The sequence below is a fragment of the Rattus norvegicus genome, chromosome 12, assembly GCF_036323735.1.
Source record: "Rattus norvegicus strain BN/NHsdMcwi chromosome 12, GRCr8, whole genome shotgun sequence".
NCBI lineage: Eukaryota > Metazoa > Chordata > Mammalia > Rodentia > Muridae > Rattus > Rattus norvegicus.
The window spans coordinates 13,762,254-13,788,186 of NC_086030.1; the positions used below are offsets into that span (position 1 = coordinate 13,762,254).

Genomic DNA, 25,933 nt, shown 5'->3' on the forward strand with positions numbered 1-25,933 from the left:
TAAAAACTAAGCCACCTATGCCCTGTCAGAACCTCTCAAAATGCAGCTCAGTGCCTCTTTTCACAGTTGGGAGAAACGCTTGTGGGAAACCAGTCCTTCCAAGAACTGAAGAATGTGGGTACAGAAGTATCCTTGATCGGCACCTCTGAGGCCATTTTGCTTCTCCACCTATGGCAACACACTGCAGGGATCCCTTCCCTTTTCCATCACACCATCGGATCCTCAAGGAAAGTCATCCAGCAGCTGCAGAACCTAGTGAGGCTTTGCATGCACACACTTGCCTCTACTGCTCCCCTACAAGCTGTTCCCTGAATAGCAGCTGCAGGGTTCCATCACAAATGACACCAATTCCTTCCCTGCTCAAAACCTTGTAAAAACCTCCTACTTGGGGCTGGAGAGATGACTCAGTGGTTAAGAGCACTGACTGCTCTTCTAGAGGTCCTGAGTTCAATTCCCAGGAACATCATGGTGGCTCACAACCATCTGTAATGAGATCTGATGCCCTCTTCTGGTGGGTCTGAAGATAGCAACAGTGTACTCACAGACATGAAACAAACACACACACACACACACACACACACACACACACACACACACACACACCCTCCCCACTTCAGGATACAAAGTATCACAGTCTACCCGGTCCTAGACTGCCCTCCCTGCAGTTATAATTAATTCCCACTACAGGCATGTGTATCTCCAGACATCTTGGGAACAGTTGTAGTCATTTATCTTAGTTAGCTCTTTCCCAAAGTGGCCGGCTGGCTGGCTCCCTCCTTCGCTTTCATTCACCCCTTGGCTTACGTCTCACTTAGTCCTTCCCTGACCACTGCGTGAAAACCAGGTAATCTCTGCCCTCACTGCTTCTCTTTCTTAGAGCATCCGTACAATACATATTTATAAGTTGCCTATTATCTCTCTCCCCAGTGAGAAAGCACAGATCCCATTAGAACGGTACGAAGTTGATCCTCTGAAATTGGGGGTGGGGAGAGGGGTAGTGCTTTGGCTGTAAAGCACCAGACACTGAACATTCCCTTCTTTGCAGGTGACACACTTTCCACTGCCACCACTGAGCTCTACCTCGTTCTACCGAGCTGCCCTAAGGCAGAGACAAATAGAGATGTGTGTGTACCAACACAATCTCCTTAACAGTGTGGGTGTGGCTCCCAGGATGCAGCTGACCAACTGTCCTGATTCGATTTGTGTGGCTGCCATGAAACCTTCTGACCAAAAGCAACTCAGGCAGGATATTATTTATTTTAATCCCCTTACACTTTCAACCACAGTCCATCATGGAGGAAGTCAGGGCGGGAACCTGGAGGCAGGAACTGATGCAGAAGCCTTAGAGAAACACTGCTTACTGGCTCGCTCCCATGGCTGGCTCAGTCTGCTTTCCTAGGGTACCCAGGACCACCTGCACAGAGGGTGGCACCTCCCAGAGTAGTGTGGGCCCTCCCATGTCAGTCAGCCATTAATCAAGAAAATGCCAACCTGAAAGAGGCGATTTTTCAGTTGAAGTTCCCTCTTCCCACATAACTTTAGCTTTTGTCAGGTTGACAAAAACCAGAAAAATAATGAATAGTCCAACCTGGGCTGTAGTGCACGGTGAGAAGCACACTCTGAATGAATGACACATCCCTCCTTGCTCTCTAAAGCTGCCTTTAACGAGCAGCTCAAAATTATGTGCCCCTTACCCTGAAGCTGAGAAACAGTGACACGAGTCCTATAAACGTCTTACACACACACACACACACACACACACACACACACACACACACACACACTCCATTTGAACTTTGTTGCTGAGTGACAGTTTGAAGGATATACAATGTAAAATCGAGGACTATTTTTTTTAAAGGCAATTGGTATGGTCTTTACGAATGGTGCAAACTACAGCATGAAGGTGAGCTTTGTTCCCGTCACTAAAGCCACCAGGATGCAAACTGCCACTTTTAGGTCAGCCCCGGGCAACAGCTGGTGATGTTGACTCTTCTCTGGGGGTTCCTAGCTACACTGCATCTTCTAGTCTGCAGCAGGCTAAATGACGCCACATGCTGGTTAGCACAGCCAGCAATTTGAGAGGTGCCATGTGCTATGCTCCTAGAGCTCTCTGTAGGCGCTGGCCTTTCCCCAGCCACCAGCTAAATCACCCAGGACCCCAGCTCCTGCAGAAAGCGAGATGTAGGGTGTGAAGAGGTCGACTCCAGGGCATCCACGGAGCCCACTAGAGATGCCAGCTGTGCTGCCACACGGTCCTCCACTCACAGATTTCTACCCCACCCCCGCCCCCGGTCACTGACTGCTCAAAGTTCCTGGAGCTGTTAGCTCTACCATCTAAAATGCTGGCCATGATGTAACATACCGGAGGAACAGGTCTTAGTGCTTCACTCTCAGTCCCCATAGATTAACGATTCTCAGAATTCACATTTTAGCTCTTCAGTGTTATGGGTACTTCCTATGAGCTCACTCAGATCCTCACTTAAAGACCTCCCCCAGTTACGGCCAATAAAAGCATAGGCGTCTCAGACAACCCACTTAAACACAACTCGTAACTTTAACTTGCCTGCAAGCAGACCTAAGTTCTTCGTCCAAAAAGAGAAAGCATTCTGAGTATATCGAAATGCAGGGTAAGATGGTTTGTCTGAGTTAAGTCTGACGACAGTCGTTAGACACCAAACAGCCAAAGAGTAAAACCATGAGCATCTGAATGCCTCCTGGTGGAACACAGTTAACAATAAATACGCTGAGCTGTCCTCACCACATTACTGCCTCTCCTAGTTGGCTTTCTGCTGCTGTGATAAATGCACAAACAAAAGCAACTTGGCGAGGAGCAGGAGGCTTATTTGACTTACAGGTTACAGTGTATCACTGAGGGGAGCTGAGGGGGATCACAAAGCAGGAACTAAAGCAAACACCAACTTAGAATGCTATGTTGCTCTCAGGCTTGCTCTCAGGCTCATGGTCGGCTACCTTCCCTATACAGCCCAGGACCCGTGCCTAGGGATGGCACCGCCCACAGTGGGCTGGGTCCTCCGACACCAATTAGTAATCAAAAAATGCCCCCACAGGTCATGCTCACAGGCCAATCTGATAGAGGTGATTCCTCAGCTGAGGGTTCCTCCGCCCAAGTGACTCTGGGCTGTGTGAAGATGACAGCTGAAGCTAACTATAACAATGTGTAAGCCCTGTCCACTCCCTCCCCATTTTATCCTTCCCTCGTGGGGCAGGGAGAGCTTTTGTTGTTCTCTGTGTGTATGTTTGCTTTGGTTTGAGGAATTACAGAAAGAACTGGACATGTCAAAATTGGACATGTTTTTATTAAGCTTATGTAAGACACAAACAGCAGAGAAGTCATAAAAATTTTAAGTACAGCTCGGGTATGGATTTATCATTATCACGGACAAACCTTGAAACTGCTGAAAACTACAATTTCGACTTTGAAGCGAAAGTAATATTTTAATAATCAGAATACTTCAAAGAATGGTGCGACTATAGAGAAGTCTTGAGAAATGGTGTTACAATATATCATGAAAACCAGATGTCAGATGGTAGGGATTGGGAGTGGGGGTGGGGTTCTGCCGCTTTTAGTTTTAAGTTAAAAACCAAGAACCCAGGCTTGGTGGTGTTACTGAGGCAGGGGAGTAGGGCCAAGAGTGAAGTCCCTGCCTCACACAAAGACTGCAAAATTAACATTCAAGAAAAATGAGAGGGGTTGGGGATTTAGCTCAGTGGTAGAGCGCTTGCCTAGCAAGCGTAAGGCCTTGAGTTTGGTCCCCAGCTCCGAAAAAAAAAAAAAATGAGCTGGCAGAGAAGATGCTTGATCCAGCCATGCCAGTGAGTGACAGACCCTGCCAGAAAGCCATGAAGCACAGCAGAACCTCCTGGATCCTCTCAGACAAGCAAGCCTCTCTCCCTGCTCAGTTCTGCACCCTACTGTCTCCTTTCCTGAGGCGTCTCTAGCTTTATCATGGACACACGCCTCTGCCCAGTTCATTTCTCATTCAGAGACACAAAAACCTGGAAATCCCAGCAACCGTGTCCAGAACTCCGTTGCCCTGGGGAACTCAGGGTCCCTTATGCGGCTTCTCAGTATCATAATGAGGGAGTTAATGTCACACAGAAGGAGACCCGAAGTCAATCTTATTAGGGTTGAGTTAGAGATGGTGGTGGTTGTGGTGGTAGTTGTTTTGGTTTGGAGGATGGGTTTGTTTGTTGTTTAAGTGAAGGGGTCAGAGAAGCAGAATAAAACGGTAGATAAAGAAGGAAAGAAGACACACTGTGAGTTCTAACTCAGAAAAGCAAAAGAGCTTAGCAGTGGGGACTCTATAAGGATCTGCAGTAGGAAAGGGTTCTGGGTATGAAAGTCAGTATCTCAGGGGCAGTAAGCGGGCTCCATGGGTAAAAGTGTTAGTTACCACCAAGCCTGACAGACTGCTCCAGGCCCCACGTGGAGGAAAGAACTGCTGTAAGTTATCCTCTGATCTACATGCACACACACACACACGCACACGCACACGCACACGCACACGCACACGGTGGAAAGAACTGCTGTAGTGGTTGGGGATTTAGCTCAGTGGTACAGCGCTTGCCTAGCAAGTACAAGGCCCTGGGTTCGGTCCCCAGCTCCGAAAAAAAGAAAAAAGAAAAAGAAAAAAAAAACAAAAACAAAAACTGCTGTAAGTTATCCTCTGATCTATATATACACACACACACACACACACACACACACACACACGCACACACACGCCCACACACACAGTAAATATAATAATAAAAACATTTTAAGGTTATCTCATATTAAAGGGATAGTTAATTAACAGGTCCTTTAAGTATAACTGACAACTTGCCTGAGGGGGCTTTTTCTGTCCAAGTGGTGGTGTGTGTTCATATTCTCTCTCTCTCTCTCTCTCTCTCTCTCTCTCTCTCTCTCTCTCTCTCTCTCTCTCTCAGCCAGACTGGCCTGGAACTCAGAGATCTGCTTGCCTCTGTCTCCTGGGTGTTAGCATTAAAGGTATGTGCCACCACTGACCGATTCCTTTACATTAACTAACTCTTACGGTAGGCTGTGTCTTTGTAATCTTTTCTTTGGGGTGATCGAGACTATTATACATCTCTGTCAAGCGCCAGTCCAGGGCCAGCGTTACAACTCAGATCCTGCTCTTTGGACTAAAACTCATGTGACAGCGGATTTAGCACCACAAGGCCACAAGGTAAAGCAGATTGAAAACGAAAATAAATGAGAAATACAATCTATAAAGCAGTCACGGTTTGCCAGGCGAAAGCAACCTCTCTCCGCGGGCTGAACACAGCTGAACACAGCTGTCTGGGTTGCCTTCCAGTGCTGTGATGAGCGCCATGAGCAAAAGCAACTCAGGGAGAAGGGGTTTGTTTGCCTTTCCTGACCACAGCCCATCATGGAGCCAAGTCAGGGTAGGAACCTCAGGCAGGCACACAGGCAGAGACCACAGGAAACACTGCTCACCGGCTCGCTCCCCATGGCTTGCTAACTTGCTTTCTTATAGAGTCCAGGACCACAAGCCCAAGGGTAACAGCACCTGCAGTGGGCTTGGCCCTCCCCTATCAATCATTGATCAAGAAAAATGTCCCATAGACACTCCCATAGGCCAATCTGATGGAGGCAATTCTTCAACTAACGTTCTTTACCCCAGTTGACTCTGCCTGGGTCAAGTTGACATACACTAACCAGTGTAACTTCTAATCCAAAGACCAGAACGTTGGGCTACCAAGAAAGCTTGGTGGATAAAAGCCCTTTCTAGCCACACACACACACACACACACACACACACACACGCACGCACGCACGCACGCACGCACGCACACACACACACACACGCACGCACGCACGCACGCACGCACGCACAAAGGCACAGGATCAGCTAACCACACACATCATAAAATGAAAAATTCAAACATCAAAACTTTGTAAGCTCTGACATCTGACATAAGATCCCCACCACCACAAAACTTAGCTCATGCAAAAAATTACTACAAACATTATGTAAGATTAACCTGAGGCTGTGCATATGATATACATGCAACATTCACGGGTCTGTACTTGGGTGTCTCACACCCATGGTAGCTCATGCTTCGTGTGTGCAAAGCACTTCTGATTCTGAGCACCCCAGGTAAAGGTTACTTCATATATAGAAGCTTGATGGCAATAGGCCACTGAGTAGCTAACTACAACACCCTGAGACACAGGCACTCCAACAGGCAAGGACTGCTGCTCTAGGTAAGATCTAAACACTCCAAGGTCCTAGTGGGAAAGTTTTGAGCGTCAGAGAGGTGTGAAAGGGAGGAAAAGATGAAGCGGTTGAGGCCTGGTGGAAAGTTTGGAGGCACCAGAGGTGTGATCCTGGTCTCTTCTTCCTACTCTTTCTCTGGAGTTGAAGCAGCAGGTCACTCACATCATGGTATAACAACTTTGCCAGAAGACAAAAGGCATGGGTGGGGGTGGGAGTAGGGGTGGGGGAGGGAACTGATCACAGACTGAAAACAGTGAATCGAAACAAAATAAGTCTTTTCACTTTATTCACTTCTAAGCTGGTTACCTCAGGCATTTGTCACAGTAACCAATTAAAATGGTTAGTGTTGTGGTTTGCCCTGGAGTTATCTGTATTTTGAAGCTAATTCCACTGTCCCAAGGACAGCTGTCTAGTCACATACTCAGGACTCGGGTGACTTCTCCAGAATCTTCTCCCTATTGAATTTGTAAAATATAGGTGAGGGGCATGTACAGGATAGAAGGAGGCCTGTCATTGGATGAGATGGAAGGATGGGCGGGAGAAAAGTTTGAAGGAAGAGGAGGAGACTGGAATGGAAAGGGAGAAGAGACAGGAGGGACAGGGAGAGAAGCCGTGGCAGGACAATATGGCAGGAGATGTTAAGATTCCTCTGCTCTGTGTATTTACAGGTTGTTATTAATGTTCTTAGGGGATGGATAGTACTGGGCTTTGTATGTTTAGGTGGTCAATTATATCTTACCAATTGGGTCAAAGATTATTGTGTTGTGTGTTCTTTTATGTGACGGCTTGAGTGTAGGAAAGTATGCGGCGGTAAGAGACACTGGGCCGCCGTGGAGTTGGGATGTGTTTCTACCAAGATATCTAGCAGATCTTTTGGGGCACCGCAGTGTTGGACGTAGGGGGATAAAAGGCAACCCTATACTTTTTTTATTTTTTATATTTTACAACAACAGATTAGCACACCGAAAAGGAAGGAAAAACAAAATTAATGGTAAATGAGTGTGTATATACATTTGCTCACAGATATATTTATACATAAAATACGTAATATGACAGAAGAGACTTTAGACCAATTTCAACACCACTGCTCCACTGGGCCAGTGGTGGAGGGGGGCCTAAGAATGCACCCCAAGAAAAACTTCAAAGAAGTACCTAGGCCTGGTGATGTAGGCCTACAATCCCAGCCATTCAAGAGATAAGGGCATCCTAGGTTTTGTGTGAACAGCCTAGGTAAGTTAAAAGGCCTCAGTGGTGGCCTAGCACAGACAGAGTCCTAGATCTAATTGCTTGTACCGCCTAGTAATGGTAATGCACAAAGTTGAAAAGTGATAAATCCCAGATGATCAGATCAGAAGCCCAACCTGAAAGATGAGAATGTACCCTGAGATGTTTGGCATATCTAAAATGAAAATTAAATTAAATTTTAATAAAATAAAAATATTAAATACAATTAATAGTAAAATAATTTAAGAGTCCCCAGGATGGACTCTGACTCAAACAGAACTAACCTTGAAGCAAGCACAAAGACAGAACTCAAGAGAAGAGCCCAGAGACAGACTAGGCCAACCTGGAATCCATTCTGATAAGGACTACCCTGTCCTAAATCTCCAAGTCTTAAAAAAAGGAAGAAAGGCAATTCTCTTGTACCAGAGCACCCATCTGGAAAAAAGAATTCATACTCTTCTCTGTTCTTGGGAGTTTTAGGGGACCACCTACTGTAGCTGGCTCCTCTCTCTTCCCTTCATCCAACAAGACTTGAGAGACTAGTCATCAGTGCTACCAACCACACCTCTGGGCTGAGCCCAACAGACATCTTGAAGTCACTATGAAGAGAGACCTCTCCCAAATACCTCCCCTCCAAGTTCTTTCTGCCAACCAGGAGCCTTCCAGATGGAAAACAAAATCACCAAGGTCATCCTTGACCCCACTCCCTGTATCCACTCTTATCTACTACCAAAGTTCAAACAAGGCAGTCTACACTCCAGATTCCCATTCACTAGTGAACCCTGGTGCAACACTGGCCTAGGGTTCCTGTGTCCAGCACTGGATGTACTGCCCCCTCAGAGTTACAAATGATCTCCTGGCTCCCTCGGATACCAGTTCTGTCTTTGTGCTTGCCTCAAGGTTACTTCTTGCTTCTCTATCCCTTCCTGCCTGTCTTTCAAACATAAGAAAGTTCCTTAAATCTCATGCAACCCACTGCTGTCCCCTACACTACTGAGCACCTGTCCCACAGCAGCTGAGACTTAGCCTCGACAAGCAGGGCTGGCCCATCATTCCCCTTCCATGAGTACCAGGGCATGCAGCTAAGTCTAGAAAGACTGGGCTGTCACCAAATCACCAAACCCCCAAAGACAACAGAGCACTGCTCTAAAAAGATGTCTTCCAGCTCGTCCCACACACTCACCCGACTAACGATAAAGTCCTAGCAATTCTACCTCCTCAAATCTCCCTCCTCCCAGCCTTCGCTCTTCCAGTTCATTCCTAACAGAAAGTCTAACCATGTCTCCCTTTTGCTCAAAATCCTTCAACCATTACCTACTTGCCCATGATGTCCAAACTCCATCATCAGCTGTGGCAAGCACGGTTTTCATTCTCCCGTCTCTGTTCGGCTTCCCTCAGCAATGGCGCACACTGCCGGCTTCCCTCAGCAATGGCGCACACTGCGTTTATTCTCCCACCTCACTTGACTTCCCTGCGCTTGCGCCCTACCCTGGTTTGTTTTCAGCGGTTCCACTGCACCCTCCGGAGTTCTTCATCCAGTTCTCCCTCAGCTGAGAGAGACTTTTCATTCACTCGCCCTGGGAGCTTTTCTCATCTCAGAACGGCCCCCCTAGTTCTAGTCAGTGGGTAGGCAGGATACAAACTGTAACCAATGTGTACACGGTAAGCTCGTTGGCAGCCAACAGAGAGATTCTGTCCTGACTATCAGTACATCCCTACCATGTATGACAAACTCTAAAATATCCTTGAAGGTTAAAGATAAAAAAAATGAACTCATTGGGTTATTTGTAAAGCTTGTCCATCACAATCCTGACTACGTCCCACTATCTGTGAGCATAGATTACGGAAATCTTAAACTTTCCTATCTCTCACGTCTGCAACCCCAATGAATGAGGCAGTGTTTCATATTGAGTAGGCACTTACCTAATACTTTTTAAATAGAGAAGGCCACCTTAACAGAAAACCTCGGAGCTGGAGAGATGGTTCAGTGGGTAAGAATACTTGCTGTTCTTCTAGAGGTCTCAGGTTCAGTTCCCAGCACCTACTAGTGAGCTCAAAACCATATGTAACTCCAGTTCCAGGAGATCTGACACCCTCTTCTGGCCTCCATGGGCACTGCATGCACATAGTGCACAGACATGCACGCAAGCAAAACACCATACACATTAAGTAAATAATTTTTTAAAAAGCTCTGGAGAGACATATCGCATAGAATTAAGTTTGGTTAGCCCTGAAGAAATAGCATCAGGGCAGCCACAGTGGGGGAAGGGTAGAAACTGACACGCTTTATCCCATGCACCTCTATATTGATATTAAGAAAATTTTTCCAATGTGCATGTGGTTCAAAATGTCCAAAGGTAAAGTCAGAAAATATGACAAAAATAAAATGCTCTTAGGCTGGGGAGACAGCTCAGCGGGTAAGAGCGCTTGCTACACACACGTGAGGACCTGAGGTTGGCTCTTGAGCATCCATGTACAAAGCCAGTGAGTTATGCACCTGTAACCCCCGGGCTAGGGGTGAGGAGAGGCAGAGGATTGCTGGAGCTGACAACCACCAGCAGAGTTTAGTGGGAGTGAACTTGTGACGTGAGAAAGTCAGAGATCGACAGAGGACCCACATGCACATGTACACACACACACATACACACACACAGACACACACGGACACACACACATACACACACAGACACACAAACATACACACACAGACACACACACATACACACACATACATACAGACACACACAGACACACACAGACACACACAGACACACACACAGACACACACACAGACACACACACACAGACACACACATACACACACAGACACACACACAGACACACACAGACACACACATACACACACACAGACACACACATACACACACACAGACACACACAGACACACACACAGACACACACACAGAGACACACACACACACATACACACACAGACACACACAGACACACACACAGACACACACATACACAGACACACACATCACACACATACACACACAGACACACACATACACAGACACACACATACACAGACACACACATACACAGACACACACATACACAGACACACACATACACATACACAGACACACACACAGACACACACAGACACACATACAAAAACTGAATTTAAAGAAGAGCTTAAAATAAGTTAATTAACTTTTCATAAACTGAGAAGGTAAGCAATTTGAAGTCTGCACAGCAATTTAGAGACACTCTCAAGGGGAAACCACAACCTACATTCAAAGGAAATTTCTGGAATCAGAAAACCAGTAGAACACAGCAGAGACAAGTTTTTTTCACATTTATTTCTCAGTTATTTTCACCCAAGCATTTTAATAGCCCCCCCCAAGAAAATGCTTGTTGCTTGTCAACATACAAATTTCTATGAAAACTCTTTAAAGTACGTCTACACAGACACACTGGTGATGGAGCAAGTTTGGGGGGGGGAGGTCAATGTTGTTGGCACAATCACCTAGCAAAGTGTGTTCCAGCTTTATTTTCAATTTTTTTTAAATTACTAGCATCCATCAATGGCAACGTGACTGTAAAAAATTGAAGCAAACAGATCAAGCAATGCTCTGAAGCAGTTTCACAGTGCCGCTGTAATGTCTACAGGCAGACCTAGAACAAGGTTCTGTTGAAAGGTAACACAAATGCGGGTCCAAACGGTAAGTCCCCTTTACAATCCAGTGAGCTTTGAACATCTAAAACAGCACAACTTTCTTAAAAATCAACTCAAAGGAGCTTTTAAATTCAGAAAACTGAGCGCTACAAGACAGCTATTAGAACCCTGGGGGAAGGAAGCAGAGAGGACAGGATCTTTAACTGCCTTTGGGAAAGGTCAAACCAGCTCGCTCCGGTTTAACCTCTCAAGTAGATGAAAGGGCTGACTGAAAAGAGCCACTGACCGCATTGTCTCGCTGCTTGAATAGGAAAGTTTGGTAAAGCATACACAAAAACAGCCCGTGCCCAGGAGAATTTGCCCTGGACGAGACAGCGAAGCAAGTCAAGTATCCTCTGAACTCGGTTTACTGTAGAGTCGCAGGTATTTTCGCAGTTTTAGACAAGCCAAACTTTCAAAATGGAAAACATTCCAAATGGTCGGCCTCCCTCCCTTACAAAAACGTGCGTTCAGAATCTTAAAAGTCAAAATGTCATGCCCCTTTAGGCATTTGAATTTAAGAGCTTCGACGCGAAATAAAACGGACCCTTTCTAACCTTCGGCTTTTGAAAAAGAAAATTACTGCTAGAAGATAATCGTATCAAAACCAGCCCTTAAGTGACTAAAAAAAATTCCTTATTCCACTAAACATCAGCCAAGAAGATGACAAGCTACCTTTAATCCCAGGCCTATCGCATAGTTTCTCAATAATTAAGAACTCTGCTCTTCACTGCAGAGAGGCCAAACCAAGAGGAAAAAACGGCATTTGTTGGGAAGTACCAAAGCCAGAGGGGGGAAAGATGAGCTGTCCCGGAGACTGCGCCGTGGACCAGGCCGAGAGCTGCCGGAGCCTCGGTGCACGCGGCCCGCAGGACCCCGGCGCAGGCCAGGCCGCACGCGGGACGGGAGCAATCGGGATGAAGGATGCGCAAGGAGGATGCGGCGCCACCTGCGGCCGGGAGGGACCAGGGCAGGTCGGCAGCCCGAGCGCGGCACCCCCCCGGAATCCCACCCCGCGTCCTCCGGAGGTCGGCCCAGAGCCTGGGAAGGACCACAGCCGCACTCACCGTGCCGCGCTCCCGGCTTCATCGTCCCGCCGCCCGCACCGCAGCGCGCAGCGGCGACAGACGCGGCCCCCCGGCCGGGCACCGCGCGGCCACGCCCCCTTCACGGCCAGGGGGCTGGATTGGCGAGCGCTGCGGCCAATGGAGAGCCAACAGGAGAGGGCAGCGTAGGCGCTGCGGGGGCGGGGCGTTGCGGAGAAGGCGGCGCATCCTCAGGCCTCCTCCTCCAAGGTGGAGAACCAAGGGTCCTGGGTACCCAATCTGCCAGCGGACCCCTTGGATCCCCACCTGTAGCCTACCCTTCACCTGGGTCTTGAGGCCCGTGGTAACACAGAGCTGTCTACCTACCTCTATGTCCTCAGACACCCTGCATGGCTGAGGATTCACCCAAGCCTGAGAGGATTATAGCCCTGTCATCAGTTGGCATTAACCCCTAGAGGTTCAAAAACCTTCCATCTTTTTCATGTACAGATTCTCATTTCCTTGGTTTTTACCATCTCCAAATCCTATTCTCCCCACCTATGAGGAAGGACACACTGCCTACTGAGTAGGGCTAGTCTTGAACTACCAACTTATCCTGGTGTCCGGTAGTGTCAGATAACTGATGCAAAAATAAACAAGACCGGGAGAAAAGGGATGGGGAAGGAGGAGACCTAGGATAGGTTGTTCTCCTCGGTTCCAAAGGAAAAGAGGGATACAGCATCAAATCATAAGTGTTACACATGTCTTTTGTTTTTGTTTACAAGTCAGATCACAAAATAGAAAGTTATATTTGAAAAGTTCAAGAAAACTGATTCGGGTTGTCTCTAAGTCACGATAAACTAGCCAGTAGTAAACGCCTAACTGTTGATAGACGTTTTAGCAGCGTTCACACCACCGGAAAGTCAGCAGAAAAACCATGCACCATTCACAAAATCTACACTGCTTTCGAAGGACTTTTAAAACACCATCCTCGGTTTCCATATCATAGCAATCTGGAATATACAGTTAACAAGACTTCGGCTCCCCCGTATTCTAGATTACTGATGGAGAGCTCAAATTTCTGAAGATACAGGAATATTCAGAACATCTTTCTTGTGGTTGCTGGTCACATTTCCCCAGCCCCTTCCTTTGTCTTCAGTAACCCTTGCCTTACCTGAGCTGCCTCTAGATGTAACTGTGAACATGCAGTGACCCTTAATGGCGCAGCTCTGGAGTGTGGACCCTTCCTGCATCAGGCCACCTCCCTTTAGATCTCAGTTCCCTGAAGTACTCGGTTCATTCTCTGCTTCTGTCCGATGAGATACCTTATACTGTCGTACACAGTATGCAGTACATACAACTTACTGTTAGTGTCTTAGGGTATCATTGCTGTGAAGAGACACCATGACCAAGGCAACTCTTATAAAGGCAAATATTTAACTGGGGCAGGCTTACTGTTTCAGAGGTTCAGTCCACTATCATCATGGCGGGAAGCATGGCAGCATCCAGGCAGACGTGGTGCTAGAGAAGGAGCTGAGAATTCTACATCTTGATCTGCGGAGACTCTGCCTTCTGCAGGCAGCCAGAAGGATCTCTCTTCTGCCCTGGATGGAGCTTAAGCATAGGACCTCAAAGCCCACCCCCACAGTGAGGAGATGCACTTTCTCCAACAAGGCCACACCCACTTCAGCAAGGCCACACCTCCTAACAGTGCCCTTTCCCAGTGGCCAAGCAGAGTCAAACCACCACAGTTAACATTGTGTTCTCAACACCGTGGAATTACTTCAGATGCACTACATATCTAATCATGAAAGCCTGGAGCAAACACCCAGGCTTCCGCAACAAAATCTCCATGATGTCACATGTTTCAGGCTTTTCAGAGTCACTGGTCATGTGACACTTTCCATCAATCACGTTTACAAGATGGCTCCTCTAGACATTGCATCCCATTCAGGAAAACAGTAGATGGAGAGAGAAAGGGAAAAAGACCAGCGTTGTCCATGCCAGTGGGGCTCCTCCCCTTTTAATAATCTTTCCGGGAAGCCCCAGTGAGCACCTTCTGTTTGATTCTCAGTCAGATCCATGTTATAAGGTTACAAAAGAGCCAAAAGTATTATGTATTTCATGACAGAAAGACATCCAGTTTCTGTTAGTAAGAGAGAACAAGGGTACAGAGCCTAGGTGTGGCCAGTACCTGTCAAAGTTGTTAATAATAAATTCATGACGGAGCCTCCCGTTTGACTTATTCATAAGAAGACTCGCGGTATAAAAAGCTGCTGAAATCTCAGGAAGAAAATGAAAAATAACGCATACAGTTTAAAAATGAGCTAAATATCCTAACAGACCCTTTATCAAAATGGACATGGAAAAAAATACTGGAACCGAATAGGCATATGCACCACCAAATATACCATTAGGGAATTATAAATTAAAACAAAAATGAAAGAGCATAGCATACATACTGGTTCGACTGAAATCCCCAAATGCAGCAATGCCAGATGTTGGCAAGGTTGCAGGGTAACGGGACTGCTCTTTACTGCTACTGAGGATGCAAAAGGGTCCAACGGCTCTGGAGTTTCCTACAAAACAAAGATTAATTTTTCCGTAGGGCCCAGCAAACACGTTTTTAGAAATTTATCCGATGGAGTCGTGTGTACAAAAACTTACACCTGGGACTGGAGAGACAGCTCAGTGGTTGCTGCTCTTGGAGAGGATAGGATTTAGTTTCTAGCACCCATAAGGCAATTCACAAGCATCTGAACTCCAGTTCCGGGAGATCAGGCACCCTCTCCTGGCTCTATACCATGTACCTGCATGTACATGGTGTATGTGTGCACGTGCATATGTGTGTATGTGTGTGTATATATTCATACATATACACATATACATACATACTCGGGCACACACAGATACACATAAAACAAAAGTAAATAATTTTGAATCTTAAAACGTATGGTTCAATGTTTATCTATAATCACCAAACACTGGAAGAAACTAAAAAGTCCTCGCTTAGTAAGTAGTCGATGATGTAAATATGTAACGCAGTATTGTTCCACAAGGAGAAAAAAATGAGCAACGGGGCCACAAAAGAATGGGGAACCACTCACGGGTGAGTAAAAGAAAACAATCGGGGAACGCTATGTGTTAAATGATCCCGAAAATGTGACATTCTGGAAGAGTGAAAAATACAGAGTATAAGATCGGTGGTTGTCAGGGATTGGGGAAGGAGAAAAGCAAAGATTAAATTGCTGGAGCTTGAGCTTCTAGGACAATGCAGTTACTGTGGAGAAGATGCTACCATGGAGAATATATATATATATATATATATATATATATATATATATATATATATAATGTATGTATGTATGTATATCACATTTGTCTAAACCCAGAGAATGAAAAGTTCTAGTGTAAACCGTGGGTTCTCTTTAATAAAAACACATCACCGTGAGTGTAAGAATGGTAGCCTCACTAACACATTTATAACTAGGAACTGGAAGGGGAGGGTGAGTGCCTGAAAATCTATGCACCTGCCTCTCGGTTATTTTGTAAATCCGAATGTCCTTTTGAAAATGAATTCACCACTGACAACGGCAAACTCATACATGCTGCAATAAAGGCAGCGAAGACGACGACATTTCGTCTCTCTGAAAGGTCATCTTTTGCCTTGTTGGAGTCACAAATTACATTCCCCTCCCATTACTGGTGAATTTTTAGCGTCTTTCCTCACAAGATAATTAAGTTCTTATACAACTTTTTATTGAAAAATTTTCCAAATATAAAGGAAAATTTAAGGGCTTATAAAGCGATTGTTTTATTTTGTCACTGTCTGCCTCATCGCCTTATCCCCCCCCCCGCCCCTGTAAGTGCCTTGCTTAGTCCCTTAGCCCGCACACTCCTCCCCCCACCTCTCTCCCACTCCTTCCCATCTTCCCCCCACCTTGCTCTCCCTCCATTTCATCCCCCTCTCTCTCCTCTCTACTCCTACTCTTCCTTTTGCCACATAGTTTATTTAACTAAGCCACTCTAAGCAAATTGCAAATGCCAAGACATTTGACCCTAATTGTGTTGGCTTTCTGTCACAACGGAAAATAAGATTACCTGAGAAAATTAACTGTAAACGCGATAGGCTATATTTTGACGATAGCTTCAGAATCTGAAGTCGGTGTTTGCTTAGCTCTGTTGCTGTGGGACCGTGGCGAGACAGAGCATCATGACAGGACCCACATGGCGACAGGTTACTTTACAGTGGGGGAAAAGAAAAACAGAAGAGTCGGAGACCCCACTCTCCCTTTCTACTTTAAAGGTATGTCCCCAATAACCTTCCTCCTCACACAAAGTCCCAACTCTTTTTAATTACTATTAATTAAGTTATTTATTTACTTTACATCCAAATTATAGCTTCCCCCTCCCTCCTCTCCTCCCAGTCCCTCCCTCTCACCACCCCATCTCTGTCCCCACCCACTCCTCCTTCCTTTTTCCTCAAAAACCCAAGGCCTCTCGTGGATATCAACCAGCCTTGGCATATCAAGTTGCATTAGGACTAGGCACATCTTCTACTGAGACCAGACAAGGCAGCCGGGTTAGAAGAAAGGAATCCAAAGGCAGGTCCTAAGTCTTAAAGGGTCCACAGCCTCCCGACAGCTCCTTCACATGTGGGAAGATTCATATTGGGGAGATTTTAATCCAAACCAGGGCACTAAATACTTCGACATGTATCTTTTTTTTAAAGATTTATTCATGGGGTTGGGGATTTGGCTCAGTGGCAGAGCGCTTGCCTAGGAAGCGCAAGGCCCTGGGTTCGGTCCCCAGCTCCGAAAAAAAGAACCAAAAAAAAAAAAAAAAGATTTATTCATTTATTATATGTAAGTACACTGTAGCTGTCTTCAGATACACCAGAAGAGGGCATCGGATCTCTTTACAGATGGTTATGAGCCACCATGTGGTTGCTGGGAATTGAACTCAGGACCTCTGGAAGAGTAGTCATTGCTCTTAACCGCTGAGCCATCTCTCCAGCCCTCAACATGTATCTTAAATGCAAATCTTTCTCCTTCACTTCCTAGCATCTAAGAAAGGACATACAGAGCTTCTAATGGGTTGGTATGTCTAGAGAACTCTGGCGATGTGAATGGCTGTCGGTGTCCCATGACATCTGGAGTGAGTGTAGCCAGGTCTGCCACCCTCCGTGGACAGTAAGCTGTCTGGCATTGCTGTGATAGCTGAGCAGCTGTGACCATCATCATAATCCTCTTAAGATCTTCACAGTGAGGTTTCTCAAACCCCTTGGAACACTCCATCGCTGTTGCTTGGGCTGACCACACTCTTGTGTGGGTTTCCAGGGAAGTCCTAGAACTGTCCTCGCTTGGGGTCTGACAGTGACAGCCCGGGACTTTTGCAGACACTTCGTAAGTTCGATATTTGCTCAGTAATTGGTTTAGGTCCTCTTTTGTCATTGCCACTGGATAGTAGAAAAACAATTGTCATTCTCCTGGACCGAATAGTCTTGCACGCAGACTCCACACCGTTTTGCATCAGGAACTGAATTTCGCCTCCCTTTGGGGGAGAGCTGAAGAACAAAGAGATGCCACTAATTAAGGGGATATAATTAAAATACGTGAGAAATCGAACGATAAAGACGTAATAATTGTCAGTGTCTTTGACATGTTCACTTGTATTTGCTCTCAGAATGAAGTGAAATAAGGATTGTAGATACGGTGGTGCTCTGGCTCCGTGCATAAATCTTCACTTACTCAAACTTACTTTAAAAAAAAAAGTATTGGGACCTGGGGGTCAGAGGCAGGTGGATCACTGAGTTCAAGGCAGCCTGTTCTATACAGTGTCCCTAATAGCCTAAGTCAGCCAACGGTTACATAGTGAGGCTACATATTATTTACACAGTAAATAACAACAACAACAACAACAACAATAATGGTTTGAGAGATGGACCATCAATTAAGCACACTTACTGGCCTTGCAGAGGACCCAGATTTAATTCCCAGCACCAACACGGCAGTACACAACTCCTGTAACTCCAGTTCCGGGACATCCTGTGTCCTCTTCTCCTTTCTGCAAGAGTGAATGTGCAGACATTTGTGTGCAAAGGTAAAAAAAAAATAAGTAATTTTTAAAATGTAGAGAACTGTGTCTATACTTGCCCTGATCATATTCATACTACTCATGGGTATAAAATCTCCAGTTACGTGAAGATCCATTTCTTAAATGGGAATCTTCACAGCAGCAGGGCAATGTATCGATGATCTTATTAGGAGGGAGGCAGTGTTAGGAAAGACGAAAATAACAGTTATTGTGAACTCGCTGTGTATTAAATATGTGTTCTCACAGTGTATGCACCTAGCATGTGTTCTTATTGTGTATGCACCTAGTATGCGCTTTCATAGTGTATGTACCTAGTATGCGCTTTCGTAGTGTATGCACCTAGTATGCGCTTTCCTAGTGTATGCACCTAGTATGCGCTTTCATAGCATATGCACCTAGAATGCGCTTTCCTAGTGTATGCACCTAGTATGCGCTTTCCTAGTGTATGCACCTAGTATGCACTTTTCTAGTGTATGCACCTAGTATGTGTTTCCATAGTGTATGCACCTAGTATGCGTTTTCTGTAGTGTATGCACCTAGTATGCGCTTTCATAGCATATGCACCTAGTATGCGCTTTCCTAGTGTATGCACCTTGTATGCGCTTTCCTAGTGTATGCACCTAGTATGCGTTTTCATAGTGTATGCACCTAGTATGCACTTTCATAGCGTATGCACCTAGTATGTGCTTTCCTAGTGTATGCACCTAGTATGTGTTTTCGTAGTGTATGCACCTAGTATGCGCTTTCATAGCATATGCACCTAGTATGTAAATATGTGTTCTCATGTCTGTTGTCCAGTGGGGGAAAAAGTGTTATTTTCCTAATGTTACCCAGTATGTCTTACAATAACCTAGGACAGTTAACAGTGGTCTTTGAGTTAGAAATAATGTCCCCTATAGGCTCAGATATTTAAATGCTCAGTCCATCAATGGTGGTGCTGTTGGGAGAAGTTCTGGAACCTTCAGAAGGTGGAGCCATGCCAATGAAAGTTTGTCACTGAGGGCATATTTGAGAGTTTATAGCTTCTCTCCACTTCCGGTTTGTGTCTCTGCCTCTGGCCTGTGGAAGGTGTGGCTGTTCAGCTTCCTGGAGTCCTGCATGCCCTACCACGGTGGACTCTCCCTCTGGAACCATGAGCCACTCTTCTCCATATTCCCTTTGTCACCGTGTTTTATCACAGCATGAGCACATAACCAATAGGCTACAAAGGTTGCCGGTCTCCATAGGGGAAGTGTCTTAGCTACAAGGACACATGGACAGTTGGCTGGCTAGTGACCTCCCAAAGCTATCCCCACCTCAGGTGGAAATTCCTGGTTTCTCTGGAGGCTCAGTTAGGTTGCAATGATGTTTTGCTGGGGCAGACAGGTGAACGAGTGCTTACTGAAGCAGACACCGGGGAAAGGATGTTTCACGGTAGCACACGTGGGAAAGGATGCATGCATGCTGTTTAGAAAGAGTATAAATATGGTCCCACAGACAGTGGGAACTTGAGCATTGGTTCAAATTGTTCCGTATCACTAATCTCCACCAATGACATTCATGTATTGGTTCATCTTTCACTGTTTTGCTAAGCCTCACTCTTGGCAACCTTGTAGAAAGAAACTCACCAACGAACTTTTTTTTTTTTTTTGAGACATGCAACAATGTCTTTTATTAGGCACAGAATTTTACACTTGATCTTAGCCAAAAGGCCGAGAAGCGATAGGCACAGAATTTTAAATGATCTCTTCAATCTCTCCATACACAGGCAAAACTATGTGTGCCATTGAACTTACTGGAGCTTGCCAACTACCTAGAGAAGGATACTTAACCCCAACCTGCTTAGCCAGGAGGCCAGTTCATCTGCCAACCTCCAAGGACGTGGAGGTGAATATGATAGACAGACTGCCCCCCGACTGCACCTTCATTCACCACCATCCGATACCCGAGTTTCAGGCCCAGATCTGCAGCACGTTTCTTGCCAACAATCATTAAATGTCCTGGAAGACTTTCATCATCATCATCTGCCACAGAAATCTGGAATATGTGCTTCTTGGGTATCACCAGAAAGTGTGTTGGTGCTTGAGGGGAAATGTCATGAAAAGCAAGACACCGATCGTCCTCGAAATTGATCTTGGCCCGGATGTCTTTGCAGATGATCTTGCCGAAGATTGTGTCACCACCGGGCTGGGCCACTTCAGCCTTGGCAATCTCGTCAGCCATCGCGGCAAGTCGCTGTCCTTCCCGCGCCGCGGCTACCAAAGAACTTCTTGAGACGATTCTGCGGCTTCTTGCTGCTTCCGAGGACTCTGGCTGATTGGTGAGCCTTGCACTTCCTTCCAGACTACACTGCCCTTGCCAATTCATGTGTGGTGTCTGGTTTGCCAGTGGACTGGACTGGAATCCCCCCAATGGGCTTTCCAAACAGGTCCACCTCCTCAGATGCTAATAACCTTTCTTTTCCACTATCTCTGGTGGGTAGTGGGCTAGACAGGAGGTCGAACCCTTATCGAAGTAGGGTGTAGATGCCCACACACACCTCTCAAAGTTTCCTGTTCCCACTCCCTGAGCCGAGGTCAACATAGCCAATCCCTCTGCCTTCACACTATTTCCCACCTACTTCTCTTCCCTCCGTACAACTTTGGCCTTTGTCTGGAGGGCAGGTGCCTCACATCTCTCTCCTGTTCAGAAGCCCTCGAAGGAGGTTCCCACTCCTGCAAGATGAGTTCTGCAGTTCTCACGAACACAGCCTTTCCTGTCTGAACACCTCCGCTGCCCGTCTTCATCTGGGAGGGCTTGGCCATCTCTGTGTAGCTTGAAACTCAACTTTCCTTCTAGCGTTCCTGGGTGGTTAACCCCAACTACATCTGCCATTCCTCTGGGCTTTCCATGGCATTAACATTAGGGCCTGTTTTTGTTGTTGTTGTTGTTGTTGTTGGTTTTTTAATGTTTTTCTCTATAACATTGGAAATTTCTCCTAGGAGGAGATTATTTCTTATTCATCTTGAATCCTCAGCTGCAATTGCACACTGAGCAGCTAGCTTGTGGCTGTTCAATGAATGTTCATGATATCCTAACAATAATGAGCGTCCAGGCAATGTAGATGGTACTTAGATAGTGAGTCCTTAGAGAAGCTTGAAACTGGGGCCTGGGAAGATGGCTTGCCTGACAGACCGTAGATCTGCAAGCATGAGGACCCGAATCTGATACCCAGCAGCCATGTGGATAAAAGTAGCCAGGTGTGTCATCACACACGTGTAATCCCAACCCTGGGGAGTCAGAGGCAGGTGGATCACTGGGACTCATTGACCTGCTAGGCTGGACTAATTGGAAATCCCAGATCCCAGGGAGATACTGTGTTTCATAAAACAATAAAAAGTGAGTGTGTTCAGGGGAATAGAATTCAAGATTGACCTCTATATGCAAACATGTGGCATGCACGTGCAGAACACACACACCCATACATACATACATACACACATACATACATACATACACACACATACACACACGTGCACATGCACGCACACACACATACACATGAAATAAAAAAGAATGATATTATGTCACCTGCAGGGAAGCAGATGGAGTTGGAGATCATCATGGCACTGAAGTGAGCCAGACACAGATTAATAAATATTATGGTTACTTTCATGTATAAAGTATGGATTTTGAAATATGCAAGGACTCACATAAACACACACACACACACACACACACACACACACACACATGCACACACACATATTCTATGTGACATAGACTCTTTGAGGGAAGAAAGGGGACTAAACAATAAGAGAACCTAGTAAGAAGAGGAAATACACAGCTTATGTATGAAGCGTGTGTGTGTGTGTGTGTGTGTGTGTGTGTGTGTGTGTGTGTGTGTGTTTGTGAGTGTGTCTGTTGGGGTGAAAGGGAAATGGAGGGAGGGGATGGAGGGCATTGGAGAGGAAAGGGGAGTGAATACATCCAAGTGCAATGGTATCCACATGACAGTGAAACTCGGTATTTTGTGCACCAGCTTAAAACAAATAGAGACGGCTCAGTGGTTAGAGCACTGAGTGCTCTTCCAGAGGTCCTGAGTTCAAATCCCAGCACCCACATGGTGGCTCACAGCCATCTATAGAGGGATCTATAGATCCCTCTTCTGGTATACAGGCATATAAGCAGGCAGAACACTGTACTTAATAAATAAATAAATCTTAATAAAAATAATAACAAAAAGACAGAGACCTCCAAGGCAGCAGGCATGCAAACTCCCACAGTGTACACGTGGAGAATAGACTTCCATTTTCTGAGAGAAAGCTGCAGAGACGGCTCAGTGGTTGTTGTTTTTGAGTAGTTGTTGCTTTTCCAGAAGACCTGGGTTCAATTCCCAGCACTCACATGGTGGCGCACAACCGTCTGTAACTCCAGATCCAGGGGATCTTGTGCCCTCTTCTGGTCTCTCTGGGTACTGCATACACGTAATGCACAGATACTCTTACAAGCAAAAACACCCCCTCCACATACAATTAAAATAAATAAATTAAATTTTTCCAGGAAAATGCTGGTAGCCCGTGTGACTGTTGGATGGCAGAATGTGATGTTACATGTGGTCTGGAAAGTGCATGTTACCTGTCCCTTCACTACTCAGTCCTGTCAGCCATGACACAGCGTCCCCTTACACTCATGAGGCAGATACACAGCACAGAATTTGCTGAGGGAAAAGACATGGAAAACATCAGGACTTAAAGTCACCTGCTTGCTAAAACAGCAAGTACCCCAAGGTAAGGGCAGGATACAATTAGATACAAGGCAAGCACGGGGTATGATTAGATACAACTTCTTGTTCAGTTCTTCTGGATTGTAGAACCTCCCAGAGCAGAGGATGGGGTGCAAAGAACATGACCTTTTGAATCCAGCTGTCTTATTGCTGTGAAGAGATATCATGACCATGGCAACTCTTATAATCGGGGCTGGCTTACAGTTTCAGAGGTTTAGTCCATTATCATCATGGCAGCGTGCAGGCAGACACGGTGCTGGAGAAGGAGCTGAGAGTTCTACACCTTGACCCTAGGGCCACCAAAGTGAATGCCCTAATAGTCCTGCCTTGAGCAACTGAGGCCTCAAAGTCTGCCCCCATGGTGCACTTCCTCCAACAAGGCCACACCCACTCCAGCAAGGCCACACCTCCTATGGGCCACTGCCTATGGGCCAAGCTGTCAAATACATGAGTCTAGGGGAGCCATCCCTATGCAAAGCACCATACAAGCATATATGGATTAAATTCCAAATCCACTGTTTACTTGGGAAAGTTAGGCAGAGGTTGGAGAGACGTCTCAGCAGTAAGAATACTTGGTGCCCTGGCAGAAGCCCTTAGTTTTGTTCCCTGAACCCACACGATAGGTCACACTTCCCATTCCAGGAGATCCAATGCCTTCTTCTAGCCTCTGGGAGCACCTGCGTGCATGTGGTGCACATATATACACTCAGGCCCATACACATAAAATAATATTTAAAAAGGAGCTATGCAATGACCAATAAACACTAATAATGTCTTTCTTATCATCCCCTCCTCTTTCTGCTTTGTGACGGGTAGGAACAATTCCCTTCATGACGGATGCAATTTGGGTCTTCAATGTCCTCCTTCTCCCCCCAAATATCCAATTGTTAAAGGCTGAGACCCCAGAATGGTATAATGGAAGACCCATGTGAGCTAGAGCCAAATGAGGGGCTTTTAGGTTATTGGGGTGATGCCATTCCCTCAAAGGTAGTTGTGGAACCCCGACTTCTTCCTGGCTGTTTTAGCTCCTACCAGCATGTTCTGCCACACCACAAGATCAAAGTAATAAGGCTGACCCATCATAGATATCCAACACTGCAGTCCCAATTACCCCTTTTATGTACAAATTAATCATCCCAGGTGCATATTACCATAGCACTGAAAAGATGACCCTCCCCCCCCAAAAAAAGCCCAGAGAAAATGCGTTTCCAGTCAGTGTTCTACTGAGCAAACAAAAGGGTGCCCTGCAAATGACTAAATCTGAGCTTATAAAGCAAAAATTAGGCCCAGTGTACATATTTTAAACAAACAGAAAATAGGTCACAGGATATGCCTATAGTTTCCAATAAAGAATTCTATTTTTAAAAAATACCCTGCAGGCTGATATAGCTGAAGACAATGGCCCTCTGATGGCCCCAAATTTGGCTACTAAACTATAGAGTCTTCATTTTATTGGTCGGGTTATTACTATACCCAGTTTGCTTCTAAAATAAATATCCCGCGCACTCTTCCAGAGCATCCTGTGCAAAATTACCTGTGGCAGTCATGGAGGATTGCCGCAGTGAGGCAGAGAGATATAAGCTGCCCGGGCCTCGGGTGGAAATAAAATCAATCCCAGATAGATGATACATGAATGAGTTCCCTTCATTATCAGATCCCCTTGACGTTTCGCCGTGGGGTGGGGGGGAGGGGAAAGGAGGAGGGGGTAACTATGTAACTATCTAAGCCCATACGCATGAGTTATCGTGTAACAACTTTGCTTGTAAAACAAATATTTCCCCCAGATTTTGGATGTTTGTTCAATTTTATTTTTCCTTAGAGAAACCCTTGAAAAGGAGAGAACTTCACTATCTGATCAGTCACCTGAGGTATATGGAAATCAAGCGACTCGCCTGAGGTGACAGGTCCCGGTTGCCAAGGATGCTGTTTTAGTTAGTTTTGTGATCCCTGTGCCAGGACAACTATAGCCCTCCCCGCTCCCAATATGAGATTATCACGTTTGTCGGTTACTATGAAACACTAACCGTATCTGGTAAGCATTTTTGAGAGGCAAGCTGCGAGGTACTCCATAGAATGCCGCGCCAAGTGAAATTGCTTTCTATTGTCGTTAGGATCCTTAATGAAAAAGGAACCTTACATTGGTAATGCAGCAATTATAAATAAAAGGGGGGCTCAGGGACAGCGCGAAAAGTGACTGGACACAGAAGCAACGCTGCACCATCCTTGACCGCTGACACAACATCCACGTCCCTGACGACACAGATCTGGTGCATGAGCTCAGGGTCCACTGTCTCTGTCAGTCAAAGGTCTAGGAAAATGCCCACCTCTTCCTGATACTGCTTAGCATGGACTGGGTGAGAGGTACACATAGCTCCAGAGAAATGAAACCAGATAGGAAGCCGAGACTCCGCGTGCATCGGACCCACAGTGTTGTGGGAGCCTCCAGTCCACAGGCCAGCTTTCCCTCTGACCCTAAGAGGCCGCATGCGTCAGTTCCTCCCACCACGAGTGGTCCTGCAGTCTCCATGGTAGCAGGCTTTACCAGAGACACTAGGGACACCCCTGTTCTCGGAGCAGCCTAACAGGCACCGCGACACTGGGCTCATCTCGTTGATTCTTCTCTCTAGATGGCGTGAAAACATCTTGTGTTGTGACACTGCTTAGACAAATTCAAGCTAATTAGCTGCAGCGCTGTTCTTAGTCCCATGTTGATATTTTTTGATGAGATTGGGCTCTAATACCAGATGATACAAGGAAGGATTGCATCCTCGTGGGTCCTGTTCTTTGTGACAGGCATGGTCCCACAGACTACCTCCTGGCTTATCAACAACGCCCTCTAGCACCTTTTCCGATCCTCCATGTAAAACTGATTTGAGACAAGCTCTCACCACGC

The 25,933-nt window shown here is 46.0% G+C and overlaps 2 protein-coding genes across 8 annotated transcripts in view; both read right to left on the minus strand.

The window, feature by feature from the left end:
- Positions 1–12,395, minus strand: part of Wasf3 (WASP family member 3) — a 99,007-nt gene extending 86,612 nt beyond the window's left edge. For 3 of the 7 annotated variants that reach the window (XR_010056418.1, XR_010056416.1, XM_063271653.1), the window contains exon 1: positions 12,243–12,395. The gene's annotated coding sequence lies outside the window, so the exon portion shown is untranslated. 7 annotated transcript variants of the gene reach the window in all.
- Positions 12,396–20,007: 7,612 nt separating this feature from the next.
- The window catches only part of Hint1l2 (histidine triad nucleotide binding protein 1 like 2), an 865,401-nt gene continuing 859,475 nt past the window's right edge, over positions 20,008–25,933 (minus strand). The window contains exon 2 of the mRNA XM_039089889.2: positions 20,008–20,556. Coding sequence (XP_038945817.1) covers positions 20,118–20,498 — 381 coding nt within the window. The 5' untranslated portion in view covers positions 20,499–20,556 and the 3' untranslated portion in view covers positions 20,008–20,117. The remainder of the gene's footprint in view (positions 20,557–25,933) is intronic.